Raw genomic sequence first — 15,789 nt, forward strand, 5'->3', positions numbered from 1 at the left:
TCCTTCCGGCTGTAGGAGCTGGCGAGCCAGGCTGTCTCCCAGGGCACCTACCTGAAGGGGGCGCTGTGCTTGCACAAGCCACACAACTTGGCAACACTGGTAAGTTAGCCTTTGAGAAGAACGCTGAAGGCCTACCCCACCCTAGCACTACTTCTCCTAGGGCCGACTCTGTTCACTCTCAAAACCATTTGCCTCGCCTCGCCCTTGTTCTCAACGATTCCTGGCAGACAGTGGTTTGCAAAATGAGAACAGTTTTTACTGGAAACTTTGAAAAAGTGCTGGTATGCAGATTATTGTACCATTAATATGCCAGAGTACACTGCTTTATAAAATTACAGAAACATATTTTCAGGAGGATCTGCATCTCTGAGAGCTTGCCAACCAACAGAAGTGTTCAGCAAGCTATCCATGCCAAAAGAAAAAAGGAAGAAGCAGTGAGGTTTCACCAAGGAGATAAGCCTCAATTAATCAAACCCAGCAAGCATGTACAGAAACTCAGAAACTGCCCAAAGGTTTCACAGATCAGCTTAATCACAGGGCAGTCTCCACAGTACATACAGAATCTAAGAGACACTGATGCAACAATGAAACTGGAATGAATAAAGGTGCTTCCAGATGATAAAAAAAAAATCTGGGGGGAGGAGCAGGAAGTCATATTATTTCCATTTAGAAAGTAAAGGGCTTTATGTTCCTACTACGGCGACTCTGGGTGAAAAAAGCACCAGGACTGTGTCCCTGCCTGCCCTATGAAATACAAAGCCTCTGTGCAGGCCTTTATTGTTTGGGGTCCAGGCCTAGCTGAGTCTCAAAGCTGGGGGTAAAGAGGTTCCAACATCCTCAGTCTTCACCTCTCAAAGCTGCTTACCTTCCCTCAGTCTCCATTTGCTTCCCAGGCTTACACTAGAGTCTCATTATAGCAGCCCCATCATCAGCCCCATTCAGACATTATTCTGTATGGGTGTACAGATGTCTGTGCACTCATGCACGTGTTTGTGTGAATGAATGTACCTGTGTTCATTTTTTTTAAAAAAGAACCTGGATAAAGGCCCTTCAAATTAATGGTACAGATAGGAAGTGTACTTCTGTACCTGCATTCAACATAACATGTGAATGACTGTACCTGTGTACAGATCTGTACCTCTGTACACTGTACACACATTGTACGAGTGTTGAACATAATGTGTGAATGGCCTATCACTGACTCTGCTATCCTTATATAAAAACCCCTGGCTTCCTGGCCCAGCCTCTTCCTCTCTCCTTGTCCCTCTTATATGAACTTCCTCTTTTTCAGCCGCTCTTTCTTTATTTGCTTCTTTTGCATATGTAGCAGCCCTTGTTTATACAACAACCCATTTTCCCAACCCATCCCAGCCACCCCTCTCCCCCGGCCACATCCAGGTAAGTCCCTTGTTTGGGAAACTGCTGCTTGTTTGTGCCTTGAGGCCATGACACCCTACAGTACTACACCATTGGGTCCTCTGGGCAAAAATCCTCAAATCACAGAAACAATACAAGCAGATATTAAAAGTGTCAAAATGTTTTTAATAACTTCAAGTATCTCAGTGGATTAGGGAAGCAGTAGAAGTACAACATATAAAGAGATATTGGGGTCATTCAGAGGAGTTTGGGGGTTGCACACTCACTCCCCCCCCCTTGTGTGTGAAAGCACAAACCGCAGTTTGGCTGTTTAGACAAACCAGCAAACTAAGGTTTGCTGCTAAATGACCACCAGAAGCTCTGATCAGAAACACGGGGATGGCAGGCACTGTAGCTCAGTGGCAGAGCATTTGCTTAGCGTGCAGAAGGCTCCAGGCTCAATCCCCGGCATCTGCAGGTAGGACTGAGAAAAATTCCTGGCTGAAGCCCTGGAGAGTCGCTGCCAGTCAGAGTAGACAATACTGAACTGGATGGAACAATGGTCTGACTCAGTATATGGCAGCTTCCTACTGTATATTCCTAAATTACTTGTACTTCAGACACACATATACTAAAACTGGAAAAATACAGAGAAGATTAGCATGGCCCTGTACAAGGATAACAGACACATTTATGAAGCATCCCATCTATTCTGTGGGGGCGGGTTGGGGACTGTGGCTCAGGGGCAGATTACCTGCTTTGCAAGCTGATCTTCTCAGGTTTCATCCCCTATATTTCTAGGCAGGGCTGGGAAAGACTGAAACCTTGGAGAGGCATTGCCAGTCCGTGCAGACAGTGCTGATCTAGAGGGACCTGTGGAACTGACTCGGTATAAGACAGCTTCATATGCTCACTAATCGCAGCATGCAAGGGGAGGAGGAAGCATGGAAGTCAGTTGTGTGATGTCAAACCATGGTCTGATGTTAACATCTGCAATTGCTCAGTTGATTCCGTTGCGGAGTTCCTCTTTACATAAATCATGTCAGGGGCGTAGCAAGGTTGGAGTGGGCCCAGAGACAAGATTTTAAAATGGGCCCCCCGCTCACTGAAGCTCAGCTCATGAAGTAAAGAAATCTTAAATGAGGCTGAAGAGTGGTAACAAAAAGCATAGTAAATCCTTTGTGCCACAACAGAATATTATCCTAAATTATTTTTTAAAAGGTTTTGTAAATTGTGGATGATGTGAGTCATTTAATGGTCCTAGAGAAAGACATGCTGTTCTGGTAGCTCCAGGTCTTAACACTCACATCAGTTTCGGAGGATGAATACAACTGAAGGAAGCCCGGGCGGGTGCGCAGCTGGGGGAGTCAGTCATGTGACTTGCCTCTGGGCGCCCCCCCCAAGGCAGTGGGCCCCCAGACAACTGTCTCCCCTTGCCCTATTATAGTTACGCCCCTCTTGCTAATTTAGCAGCAAACAGCAGCATTTCAACTGGAAAGTTCTAATACAATAAGCTGTGTCAGTTACAGATTTCATGTTTCCAGTTTGATGTGAATAACAAATGCAAAAAATAACCAATTATGTCCATTTCAGGAGCTGCCTAATAACTCTATCCGCAGCATTGACCTCTTCAGCTATCAAATTCTGCTTATCCTTGCATAAAAAGCAATGCATTACCTTAGAACAGCGTTTGCAAGTTGAACGGCTGAAGATCATAACATTGTTATTATCTATGAGTGTCTGGATCGTTACTTCCAAGTCTCTGGCTGTGGCGTTACTGTTTTTCTCTGAGCCATAAATTATCCGGGACTCTGAGCAACAGGTTTCAGCTGTCTTCTGAGGAGTATGGTAATAATCTTCTGTTACTATAAGAAGCAGAAACGATATTGTACAGGCAACACAGACCAGAAGTTCATGGATAAAAAGGAGGCTGACAGTTTATCCTCAGCATTTATTAAAGGACCAGTTTTCCCCCAATTAGCCACCCATTTCACCTGTTTTTTCTCATCACCTCCTTGCAGCTGCTATACATTTATATGGGACATTAAATTTAGAGCTGTTGGAAAAATAGCATTACTCTCCACAATGTAAAGAAAATATAAATGAGATTAAATAAGTAATTAAAACCTCCTTCCCTGCAAAGAAAAGGACTGAGTCATTAAGAAACAACTGAGAAGCTATCCATCACAAATGTGACACTGTGCAATTAGAGGAAGAAGCTGAAAGAAGGAAGCTCCTATAGAACTGGACCTGACAAGGATTTAGTTCTGAGTAAACTAAATCCTTGTCAGATCCACTTCTGCTTTAATCAGATGGATCTTGGTCACAGAGGAAAACATTGCCAGATAATATAGAGCTGTATTAATTATAATACTTAGCATTAGTACAATATCAGTATTGTACAACTTTAGTACAACATAGGGATCATTAGGAAGGGGTTTGAAAATAAAACTGCTAATATTATAATGCCCATATACAAAGCTAGGGTGTGGTCACACCTAGAGTACTGTGTACAATTCTGGTCACCACATCTAAAAAAGGACACTGTAGAACTGGAAAAGGTGCAGAAGAGGGCTACCAAGATGATCAGGGGCCTAGAGCACCTTCATTATGAGGCAAGGCTACAACACCTGGGGCTATTCAGTTTAGAAAAAAGACAACTGCGGGGAGACATGATAGAGGTCTATAAAATCATGTGTGGTGTGGAGAAAGTGGATAGAGAGAAATTCTTCTCCCTCTCACATAACACTAGAACCAGGGGTCATCCCATGAAATTGATTGCCAGGAAAATTAGGACCAGCAGACAGAGGTACTTTTTCACACAACGCATAATTCACTTGTGGAATTCTCTGCCACGAGATGTCGTGACAGCCAACAACCTGGATGGCTTTAAGAGGGGTTTGGATAACTTTGTGCAGGAGAGGTCTATCAACAGCTACTAGTCAGAGGGCTATAGACTACCTCCAGCCTCAAAGGCAGGATGCCTCTGAATACCAGTTGCAAGGGAGTAACAGCAGGAGAGAGGGCATCCCCCAACTCCTGCCTGTAGCTTCCAGCGGCATCTCTGGTGGGCCACTGCATGAAACAGGATGCTGGACTAGATGGGCCTTGGGCCTGATCCAGCAGGGCTGTTCTTATGTTCTTATCCTTTGAGTATGCAAAGGGGTTCACACAAATTATTCCGATGCAACATTTATAACAACCCTAAGAGGTGTTATTGTCCCCATTCTGCAACTGGAGAACCAAAGTAGAGAGGGAGTGACTTGTCTCATAGCCCCTGGTGAGTCCAGGGCTGAGGCAAGATTCAAGCCAGGGAAGTCCAGATTCGAAGCTCAGTCTCTTAGCCATTATGCTATAGTAACTGTCTGATCAGGGTTATTAAGGTGCTTGAGGCAAGGTGCAAGAGGAGCGAAGGTTGCTAGCAGCCTCCTCTTATCGCCTCCTGCCTCTTGTAAGATTTGCAAGGCGTGTGGGAAGGGGTGTTTGCAAGGGTCAGATCAGTGCTCAAGAGCTGCTAAGATGCTGATAGCAGGGGACATCTCACTGCTCGACTGGTGCCTCAATAGTCTGCCATTTGAGATGACTGCCACATCTTGCCTTACGAAAAGGTCACCCCTGTCTCTGATCTATTGCTGGGGAGCACCACTGTTTTAAATTCCACTTCTGATTGCTGAATAGAAATCTGGGCTACTAAGCCTCACATCCCTGATGAGATAGTGAACCAAAGTTACTGTTTAGGATGAACTGATGGTTTTTGGAATGTGTGATAAGGAGGGGCTTGGGGGAACAATGAACAATGGGATTACTGTACTCTGAAGAGCCTACATGTGTAGTTGGGACCATAATGTATCATGTCTAGAAGAACCATGATTGGTCCTTCTAGTGGGGAGGATGCTCAGTTTACAAGAGCCTATGTATAACTAGAAATTAGCATAAAGATAAGAATGAGTATATACTATGTCTCCACCATTTTGTGGGGTGCTTCACCCATCACCTGCATGTGTTAGGTGAAGGCACGGCTGTGATTCTCATTACGTAATAAAGTGCTTTGAATCTGACAGAAAGGGAGTTGGCATCTACCTAGAAAGGACCTAGAGTGTAGTATTTCCACTACAATAGCAATACCTCTGCAACACTAAAGGGCCCTAGTGTAGAAGCCGCCAGTATATGAAAAACAATCATACTTTTGGCAGCAAAATTATGCAGTGCAAGTTTGCATCAGAACCATGAATGCCCATTTGTGTAGAATGGTGTTGTTGTGATATTTCTGTGAAATGTTTACTTCTGCATTGGTGGTTTGCAACACAATCATAGGAACATGCCATATACCAAGTCAGACCATTGGTCCATCTAGCTCAGTATTGTCTGCACAGACTGGCAGTGGCTTCTCCAAGGTTGCAGGCAGGAATCCCTCTCAGCCCTATCTTGGAGATACCAGGGAGGGAACTTGGAACCTTCTGCTCTTCCCAGAGGTCTATCCCCTAAGGGGAATCTCTTATAGTACTTACACATCAAGACTCCCATTCAAATGTAACCAGCGTGGACCCTGCTTAGCAAAAGGGACAATTCATGCTTGCTATCACAAGACCAGCTCTCCTCCTTGACCACAGCTCAATTAGTCTAGAGGCCTTGGATTTAAGATGAAGTCTCACTAACTCCAATGCCAGTTGGACTAAAGGCATATACACAATACTAAGAAGCATGTCTGAGCTTCTTATGCACTTCTTTTTTCATGTACAAATTACAATAATGTGGGCTCTCATTCAGAAAAAAAAAATCAAATCTCTATTCCAGACAAAGGGAGGAGAGCTAATCTTGTGGTAGCAAGCATGAATGGTCACCTTTGCTAAGCAGGGTCTGTCCTGGTTTGCATTTAAATGGGAGACTACATGTATGAGCACTCTAATATATTCCCCTTGGTGGATCGGGCCGCTCTGGGAAGAGCATCTAGCCTCTCCAAGATAGGCTTGAGAGAGACTCCTGCCTGCAACCTTGGAGAAACCATTGCCAGTCTGTGTAGACAAAACTGAGCTAGATGGACCAATGGTCTGACTCAGTAGAAGGCAGCTTCCTATGTTCCTAATGCAGGTTTTACATTCTCTTAGGAGCAAATTTAAGGTTCATGCTCAGCTGAACCCAGTTCACTTTGAATCATGCTCTTGCATTGTTTTCAGATGCCACATTTACACCAACAAATCATCCTAGGGTGAAGTAATCTAATTATGACAATTATATGAATGCTCACTTAAGGCTGTTTCACACAATCAATGCACTCAGGTTTGCTACTGTACACTCAGCTAATCCTGGCTCTCTAAATACAATTACGATGAATATTTATATACCACTTTTCAACAAAAGTTCCCAAAGTGATTCTCTCTCTCTCTCTCTCTCTCTCTCTCACACACACACGCACACACACACTCTTACACTTTAAAAAATTGATTAAATATACCTAATCAATATATCAACATGACCCACATTTTCAAACACATGTCACATTCCACACATTATATATTTAGTTTGCATCTAAAATAATAATAATAATGTGTGGCAGGGCTTAACAAAATTATGCGTTAAGCTGGTAGCAGAATCATAAGAGTCTGTGATTTAATAACTTTTAATTTGAAACTTTAAAAACTGTAATTCTAATTGTGGTTTTAGTTTGTATTTTTAAGTTGTTTAACTTAATCGGGTTGATTTTATTAGTCTGACTTTACATTGTAACTATTTTATAAATATTGTGAGCCACCCCGAGCAGTAGTGTACTGGAGGAGTGGGGTATAAATATTTTAAATAAATAAAAAATAAAATAAGAGTCTCCCATCAAGAGTGTTCTGACCACAGCTGAATGAGAGGATCCTTGAATGAACGGTCCAGGGGCCACTAAGAAGCAGCTAAAAGTCACTGGCTGACATCTTGAGTAAATTTCCCAATAGTACTACTCAAAGAGTGGTCTAAAGGAGGACTACTACACTTCAACAGGACTTCCTCTTATACAGGGCTGAACAATTATTGTTGGACTACAACCCCCATCATTCCTGACTACTGGCCCTTGTAGCTGGGGATGTTATTTATTTATTATTTATTTATTTATTTATTACACTTCTATACCGCCCTATCCAAAGACTCTGGGTGGTGCACAACAAGTAAAATACAACAAACACCATTTAAAAGTAAACAAGTGAAAAACAATATAAAAACAAATCTAACACAATTCAGAGCCATTTAAAACCAATTAAAATACTTAAACACAATTTAAAAACCTTGGAAGGCCAAGCCAAACAAGTAAGTCTTTAGGGCTTTCTTGAAGGCCAACAACAAGCTCAGACTACAGATATCTGCTGGGAGTGCATTCCATAGGCCAGGAGCAGCTACAGAGAAGGCCCGGCTCCAAGTCACCACCAGATGTACCGGCGGTAACTAGACACAGACCTTTCCGGATGACCTCAACATGCGGGGATCAGACAAAAGAAGGCGCTCTTTCAGGTAGCCTGGACCTAAGCCGTTTGTGAGTTCTAGTCCAATAGTAACTGGAGGGTCAAAGTTGTGGAGCCCTGCTCTAGTAAATTTAGTCAGGATATCAGGAGGACCAACATTAGAGTGTTAAAAAAAAAGGCCAGTTCAGCCATCCATACCCACATTAAGCTATAAAAGGGTCAAAGGAAGTATAGTTGAACATTAAAGCTCACTAGCTGGGCTGGGCGCAGAGCATCTGCGCCTCTAGTTTTCACCACCTGCCCGCTGCCACCGAATTCTTTCCCTGCCCACCGTTTTCTTCCCCTGCCCACCCACTGCCATTTCCTCCCCCCCCCCACCGTTTTGTTTTCCACCTCGCCCCCTATCCACCGGTGCCACCGCTTTCCTCTCCCCCAGCCAGCAGCTCACTCGCAAACTCTCGCAAGAGCTGCCATGCATGGGATTAGCAAAGGTTATGCCTTAGATAGATAGATAGATAGATAGATAGATAGATAGATAGATAGATAGATAGATAGAAAGACAGAAAGATGTTTAAGGGTGTACATTGGTGACATAATGGCATCTGTCCAAAGGAAGCTTCATGTCTCTCTCCACCAGGGGATGGTCCATTAGGGGGTGGCCTATGGGGCAAGGGCCCCCAATGAATTGGTTGGAGCCCCAAATCTCATCAGTCACCTCGCTCCTCCATGATCTCTTCCAGAAGTACAGCAGTGGAGGCACCTGCACAGAGCAGGGGAGAGAGTTCCGAGCCTCACCTAACTCTCTGCTGCTTCTACCTTCATAGGTGCTGTATTATAATATTAGAGACTTTTAAAAGCTTACATAACTATTCTCAGGGGGATATGAAGGAGTTTATCAAAAGGGGGGTGTTCTGGTCCCGGGCCCTGGATGATCTTTGAAGTACCTAGCAACGCCCCTGTGCCAAACACCACAACATCAAGATGATGTCCAAAAGCGGCATTAATCAGAGTCAGCTGAGCACCGTGTGAAGCATCACTAGCATCTGCTTTGATCGCTTTATACATGATTACAGCCTATTTTCAGCCAGGTGCTTGGGGATTCAGTTGTTCAGCTACAATTAAAGTTAATAGGCATGTTTTTCGTGAGACTAAATAAATTAGGTTTTAACCTCAAGACATTCCCCGAGTATTCATAACACAAATTACATACTTCTAATGGTAGAACAGGACTCACACAAATGAATCCTGTACTTCCTGAATACTGTCCTCCTTTCTGGTGTAAACAACAAAGGTTTTTACTACCATGCTTTTAAGGAGCAAGAATAAATTCAGAGCAGGGGCAGAGCCACCGTTGTGCGGGCAGGTCCAAAGAACCTGGCCGCCCCGCCCCACCCAACCTAACCACACCCCCTGCATCTGACATCCGACTTGGGGTGTGTGACAATATGCAGAAACAGGGCCATGTAGCCCCATTCCCAATCTCTGGCTTTCAAGGCAGGGAAAGGTGTTCCCAACCAGGCTGGAAACCCAGCGCGGGCTGAAGTACCTAACAAATGGGGCAATGGGGCCCTGTTTCCACATATAACCACGCCCCTGTGTTTGACATCAGATGCCTAGGTGGCTACAGCAACTAGGGGACACCATCGCAGGGTTGCACCCATGCCACCGGCGGCTTCCTACGTGCCTGATTCAGAGAACAGACTCTCATTTTCATAGGAACACAGCAGCAGGCAGGATATAAACTAAATTCTACCAGTGGACCTTTGAATTATTTGCAGATTGCCACAAAGTTTTAACCTGCTGGTGCCTGGGATTTTTGCAAAAAATAAAAATAAAAATCTGAACTAGGTTCCCACTATCCCCACCAAACAAACAAACAAACAAACAAACAAAAACAGAATGCTAAACGGGGGATGGGCCTGCAGCTCAATGGTAGAGCATCTGTTCCACATGCAGAAGGTCCCAGGTTCAATTCCTGACATCTCCAGGTAGTGCAAGGAACTGCACTAGCTGAAACCCTTTAAAGCTGTTGCCAGTCAGTGTAAATAGTACTGCGCTAGATAAACCAATGGTCTGATGGCAATTTATTATAGGGTAGAGAGTATGCAATAAACTGTGGCTCAACTAGATATAGACCAATGGTCTGATTGGGTATAACGCAGATCCCTATGTATCTAAACTAGATGGATTTGGATATAATCTAAAAAAATACTCAGGCAAGAAAATATTATCAGGTTATTTATGCCTTAACAGTGCAGTGCTAACCGTCAAGAGGGTCTACACCTCTGACTCAGTATATAGCAGCTTCCTGTGTTCCTATGTAACAGACCGTCTGCAGGGAGATAAGCTTTTTAAGGCTTTCTCTCTGCTGACCCAATAGCTCTTTTTTCACCCATCGTGAGAAAGGGCTCTTCCTGTTAGGGACTGGGATCCATTTTATTGATAGTCAAATGGCTTGGTGGCTTTTCTCCTCCCCATGCTCGATGTGGCAGAAGGTAGTTTGCTTCTTTGAGTCATGTTTGAATGTGTCTCTGCCTGGCCTACAGGCAGCTCTGGTGTGGTGCCCTCTGGTCTTTCCTGCTCTTTAATTTGGATGGTCACAAATTGACATTCCTCCCTTATATGGGATTACATACATCAGGGATGCTTGGGAACGTAGGATCCTCTGTCCTCGCAAGGGGTTTTGGTTAGGCCACATCTGCACAAGAGCTTCCTCCAGGCCTGTTTTGGCACTTGGGTATTAAAGAAGAAGTTCAAGGTGTTAATTGTCTCGGAAAATGAGCCAATGTGGTGTATTGCGCAGGGTATTGGAATTGGACCAAGGAGACTGGAGTTCAAATTCCCATTCAGCCATGAAACTCACGGAGTGACTCTGGGCCAGTCACTTATCTCTCAGCCTAAACTGCCTCACAGGGTTGTTGGGAAAATAACTATGTACACCACTCTGGGAGGAAGAACAGGATACAGAAATGTAAAAGTAAATAAATAAATCCACACCATGGAATGTAGTGGAATAAATTCACTTCGTGGAACTGTCCTGGGCTGTCTTGATGGCCCCAGTGCTAATTCCATGTCTGCCAGGAGTGAGATCAGCAAGGGCTGAGGTCAAGCACAGAGTGAATAGTGGAGATTAGATGCACAATGGATGTAATAACAAATCTCCCCATGCTAGCCCATGTAGAAGCCTCTTTAGATCAAAGTGGAGTTTGCAACATCATTTTCTCTCTGTTCTGCACTGGTCAGACCTCACTTGGGATTCTGTCTCCAATTGTGGGGCCTACATTTTAAGAAGGATATTAATACAACAACAACAAATATTTACATACTCCTTTTCAACAAAAGTTTCCAAAGTGGTTTACAGAGAGAAATAATAAATAAATAAGATGGCTCCCTGTCCTCAAAGGGCTCAAAATCTAAAAAGAAACATAAGATAGACACCAGCAACAGTCACTGGAGGTACTGTGCTGGGGGTGGATAGGGCCAGTTACTCTCCCCCTGCTAAATAAAGAGAATCACCACGTTAAAGGTGCCTTTTTACCAAGTTAGCCTGGAATGGGTTCAGAGGAGGGCATCCAAGACGGTGAGGAGTCAAGGAGGAGAGCTGACCTTGTGGTAGCAAGCATTAATTGTCCCTTTTGCTAAGCAGGATCCATCCTGGTTTGCCTTTGAATGGGAGACTACATGTGTGAGCACTATAAGACATTCCCCTTAGGAGATGGGGCCACTCTGGGAAGAGCAGCTAGGTTCCAAGTTCCTTCCCTGGTATCTCCAGACCAGGCTGAGAGAGACTCCTGCCTGCAACCTTGGAGAAGCCGCTGCCAGTCCCAGGCCTGCTCAATTTAGGCCCCCCCCCAGCTGTTTCTGAACTACAACTCCCATAATCCCAAGCCACAGTGTCCAATAGCCAGGGATTATGGGAATTGTAGGCCAACATCTGCAGGAGAGCCAAAGTTGAGCAGCCCTGTAAGACAATCCTGAGCTAGATTGACCAATGGGTCTGATTTGGTAGAAGGCAGCTTCCTATGTTTGGAAGCCAAGTCCTATGAAGAATGGTTGGAGGAGCTAGGTATGTTTAGCCTGGAGAGACGTAAGGGGGAATATGATAGCTATCCAAATATCTGAAAGGTTTTTATCACACTGAAGAAGGAGCAGATGACTTCTCTGTTGCTTCTGAGGGCAGGACTAGATGGTTTGGTCTATTAGGAGCTTCCTAACTGTAACAGCTGTTCAGCGGTGGGACAATCTGCCACATCCAGTGGCAAGCTCTCTTTCACTAGAGAAGGAACAGGCAACCTTGCCTCGCCAGCTGTTGCTGAACTACATCCCCATCATCCTCAACCACCCATAATAAATTACAGCTGGGGATGATGGGAGCTGTAGTTCAGCAACAGCTGAAGAGCCAAGGTTGCTTAGCCCTACACTAGAAGTTTTCAGAGGTTGAGGTGGCCATCTGTCAGGGACTGCTGTAGCAATTTGCTTGGACTGGAAAAATCTCAAAATCTGGAGGGGTCCCACATCTTTCTCTGTAGGCCATGGCCCTGATCCAGATGGCCTTCCTCCCGTAGCTGGGCCTCATGCTCCATTTTGAGTTCAGAAGCCAAGAAAACCAAACACATTTCCCAAAAGCAATTTCCTGGGTCACATTTCAAAAAGAAGCCCCACCTGCATTTTGCAATCCATAAACAGACGCCTTTTTATATGCAGCATATCCATGCTCAGAAAGGCTTGTGATAGAAAGCAATCCATTTCTACATATTATTTAACAGAAGTCAAAATACAGCTGGAAAGTCCCTTTTGATTTATCACACTGCTTTTGCTCTCGCTATTCCTATATTCACTTTCACAGACTTCTGAATCCTTGTGCCAAACAATCAAAGCACTTTCCTCTTGTCTATTTATAGAACAGAGCTATAGGGAGATTTGCATTTGTAAGGCACTTTGAAGATATGATTGCCATCATGAAACCACTTAGCTTCCCACCGTCCTTGGGTCCAATCCAGTTCCTCTTGGGCTGGGCTTCTCACCCCCACCCCATAAATAATGGACAAAAGTGACTTTTAGTATCTATTCTGTGGAGTTATACAGCAATGTAGTTTATTTTACATTTTTAACTCAACTCTAGTTTAACTCAATGGGACTTACTTCCAAGTAAAAATACCTAAGACTGAGCTGTAAGGCTAGTAAAAACTTTGAAATAGTTCCTGTTAAAACAATTCCAACTCTGCCCTTTTCAAGAACATTCAGTTGGTTTACTGGCCTCACGAAGAAGGCATTATCTATATCTCTGGCCAAATTCTGAACACTCCGTTTTATGTCAACAGCTCGAGCATGAAACATTTTTTGTTTCCAATTGCCTCTGTCCAAAGAAGAGTTCTGTGTAACGCCAAAGCTTGCTTTTTAAACATTTTTTTAATCTGTAAAGGTACTGCCTCCCTTCTTCCATGTTTAATTGGGTGGAATGAACACACCCTCTTCATGCATTATGCTGCCTGCATGGATGCCATCAAAACCCATTTCTGCCTGGTGAAGGACTTAATATGGGAAGGAGTTTGCTCAGTAAGGAGTCTGTGTACAAGCTAAAGTGGTTTGTGTGTATATGTGTCTGTCTGTCACTGGTGTGGAAACTGCACAGAAGTACCATGTCGCCCTATTCAGACAGTATGTTTTACTTGTGCTGAGATGTCTGTACACATGTACATGTTTTTGTGTGAATGGCTGTCTACATTCATTTTATAAGTGAACCTGGGTTACAGTCTCTCCCTGAAATGAAGTGTACAGAGAGGAAGTGTAGTGCTGTACAGGGGGTAGCTACAATTGAGCAGATGTGTTCAGAGAACCCCGCACCCTGCAGCTCCTGAGGGCCCCCCAGCTCCACCCTCCCTATTTTCTTCATTATCTCCCTCCCTCTGAGGGGCCACAGGGGAGAGGGGCGACCCTAGCTACGACTCTGCAGCTCTACCTGCATTCACCATCACATGCGAATAATTGCATCTGCAAACAGACCTATATCTCTGTTCACTGTACACAGATGGTACAGCTTACAATATAATGTGCGGACAGGGCTTGTGTGGAAGTGATTTCCCATGCCAAGCCAGCTGCTGGCACAAGCCTTCTCTCTCTGACTCTGGAGCCAACTCTGGTATAGGAGTGAACAGCATATCAGATCTCGGCTGATGGGATCTGGAGAACTCTGCCATGATCCTAACTGGGTAATCTTGTGCCGGACATCACTAGCATCACACTCTTGAACCATGCCCGGCACCCATCATATGTAAGAAATGCCAACCACTCTCCTATTAGGATATATATACCGGTAGAGAGAGAGAGAGAGAGAGAGAGAGAGAGAGAGAGAGAGAGAGAGCGAGAGCGCCTAATAGGAGAGAGTATAAATAATTTTCCTGGCAAGGTTCCTGTGTTTAAAAGCTGCAGGGCAGGACAAAAAGCCTGCAAGGGTCACTTTTCGTGGCATAGAGATGAATGCTGGAAAGACCCCCACCTGTTGAACTCCTGCCTACCAGCTGCTCAGGGAAAAGCAGGTGGTACCCCTAATTCAAACATTATGCTATTATTATTCAGTCAAGGATTCAGCTAGTCATGACTAAATTCCCACTGAAATCAATAGAACAAATGTTAGTTATGACTAACTTGACTCATGAATCGCATTAATGATGCCTCTGGATGGCTCAGCAGTTGTTTGTTTTTGTTTGTTTGTTTTAATAAAGTACATTTTAAAAAGCCTAGTAAAATAAAATAATAATATTTATTTATTTATTAATAACTGTTGAAGGAAACCTTAATGCGCCCTCTCCTCCCTTCCAGGAGCAACAGAGGTGTGCGCGCGCGGAATTACGCACCTGCGGAGCGCCTGGTATTATTCCCGTTCCTCTCCTGCTGCCGTCGACTGGCTGTGGCAGCAGGCGGGTGTCCTCCGGTCTGGCGAACCACTTTCCCCTTCCTCACTGAACTGCCCATGGCTACGCTCTGAGCACCTCCTACACACGTTCACACGCAAGGAGCACTCGTGTCTCGGTTCCACCCGCTCGCGGCGCCCTCTGCAGGCCGCTCGGCGCAAACACACCACGCAACAAGCAGGGATTTGAACGCAGAACCCATGCGAGAGTCTGTCCCCTCGTGTTTGTCTCTCTTAAAACACTAGCTGCTGCGTCGGAAGCTCCCGCGAATGTTCGGAACGAGGCTGCTGCACTTTTCGCAGACGATCTAGAGTTCCGTGCTGATGGGAGAAAAAAGCTACCTTTTCCTTCTAGCAGGCAGCGGTGGCTTGCTTCTCTGCCATGCCGACAGGCAGCCGGTTGCGATGGCAATCAAAGCTCAAACAAGGGCATTCTGCTTGGGACTGGGAAAGGGAAGCTGCGCCCTCTGCTGGTCGAAGCGCTGCTTCTGCTTCCTTACTATGGGCCATTTACGTTGTGTTGTAATGTAAATCGAGGAGTTGACCCACGTTTTGGAATATATATATATATAACTTGTCACTAAAACAAATAGCAAATGAACATAATTCTGTTATTTCGTTTAGGAGAGCTGCCCTCTAAAAAAAGCTATTCTGATTACTATTACTGTAAGTAAGTAAAGTGTGCCATCAAGTCGATTTTGACTCCTGGCGCCCACAGAGCCCTGTGGTTTTCTTTTGGTAGAATACAGGAGGAGTTTACCATTGCCTCCTCCCGTGTAGTGTGAGATGATGCCTTGCAGCATCTTCCTATATCGCTGCTGCCCGATATAGTACCAGTGGGGATTCGAACCGGCAGCCTTCTGCTTGTTAAAGCATTTCCCCACTGCACCAGGGGCAGAGCCACCATTGGGCCAACGGGTTCAAAGAATCCAGGCTGCACCCAATCAGGGGCCATGCTTTGGGAGTTAAATGTCCCCTTCGGGAGCCCTGTGCCAGCCTGACTCGCTCCCGAACGGAACTGCAGGGCTCCGTTTGGGAGCCAGGCCACGCCCCCTGCATCTGACATCAGACACAGGGGGTGAGGTG

The 15,789-nt window shown here is 44.9% G+C and overlaps 1 protein-coding gene and 1 non-coding gene across 3 annotated transcripts in view; one reads left to right on the forward strand and one right to left on the reverse strand.

Moving 5' to 3' along the window:
* TXNRD1 (thioredoxin reductase 1) overlaps window positions 1-14,801 on the reverse strand; it is a 93,578-nt gene extending 78,777 nt beyond the window's left edge. The window contains exons 1-2 of one of the 2 annotated variants that reach the window (XM_053257441.1): window positions 14,648-14,801; window positions 3,034-3,221 (exon numbers count right to left, since the gene is read on the reverse strand). In XM_053257441.1, coding sequence (XP_053113416.1) covers window positions 3,034-3,221; window positions 14,648-14,765 — 306 coding nt within the window. In that variant the 5' untranslated portion in view covers window positions 14,766-14,801. The remainder of the gene's footprint in view (window positions 1-3,033; window positions 3,222-14,647) is intronic. The other variant, XM_053257442.1, reaches the window with a different exon arrangement.
* LOC128328650 (U6 spliceosomal RNA) lies at window positions 1,966-2,069 on the forward strand. Its single transcript, XR_008309358.1, has one exon. It is a non-coding gene; the product is annotated as a U6 spliceosomal RNA (small nuclear RNA).
* Window positions 14,802-15,789: the final 988 nt, after the last annotated feature.

This window comes from Hemicordylus capensis, chromosome 5 (assembly GCF_027244095.1).
Source record: "Hemicordylus capensis ecotype Gifberg chromosome 5, rHemCap1.1.pri, whole genome shotgun sequence".
Lineage (NCBI taxonomy): Eukaryota > Metazoa > Chordata > Lepidosauria > Squamata > Cordylidae > Hemicordylus > Hemicordylus capensis.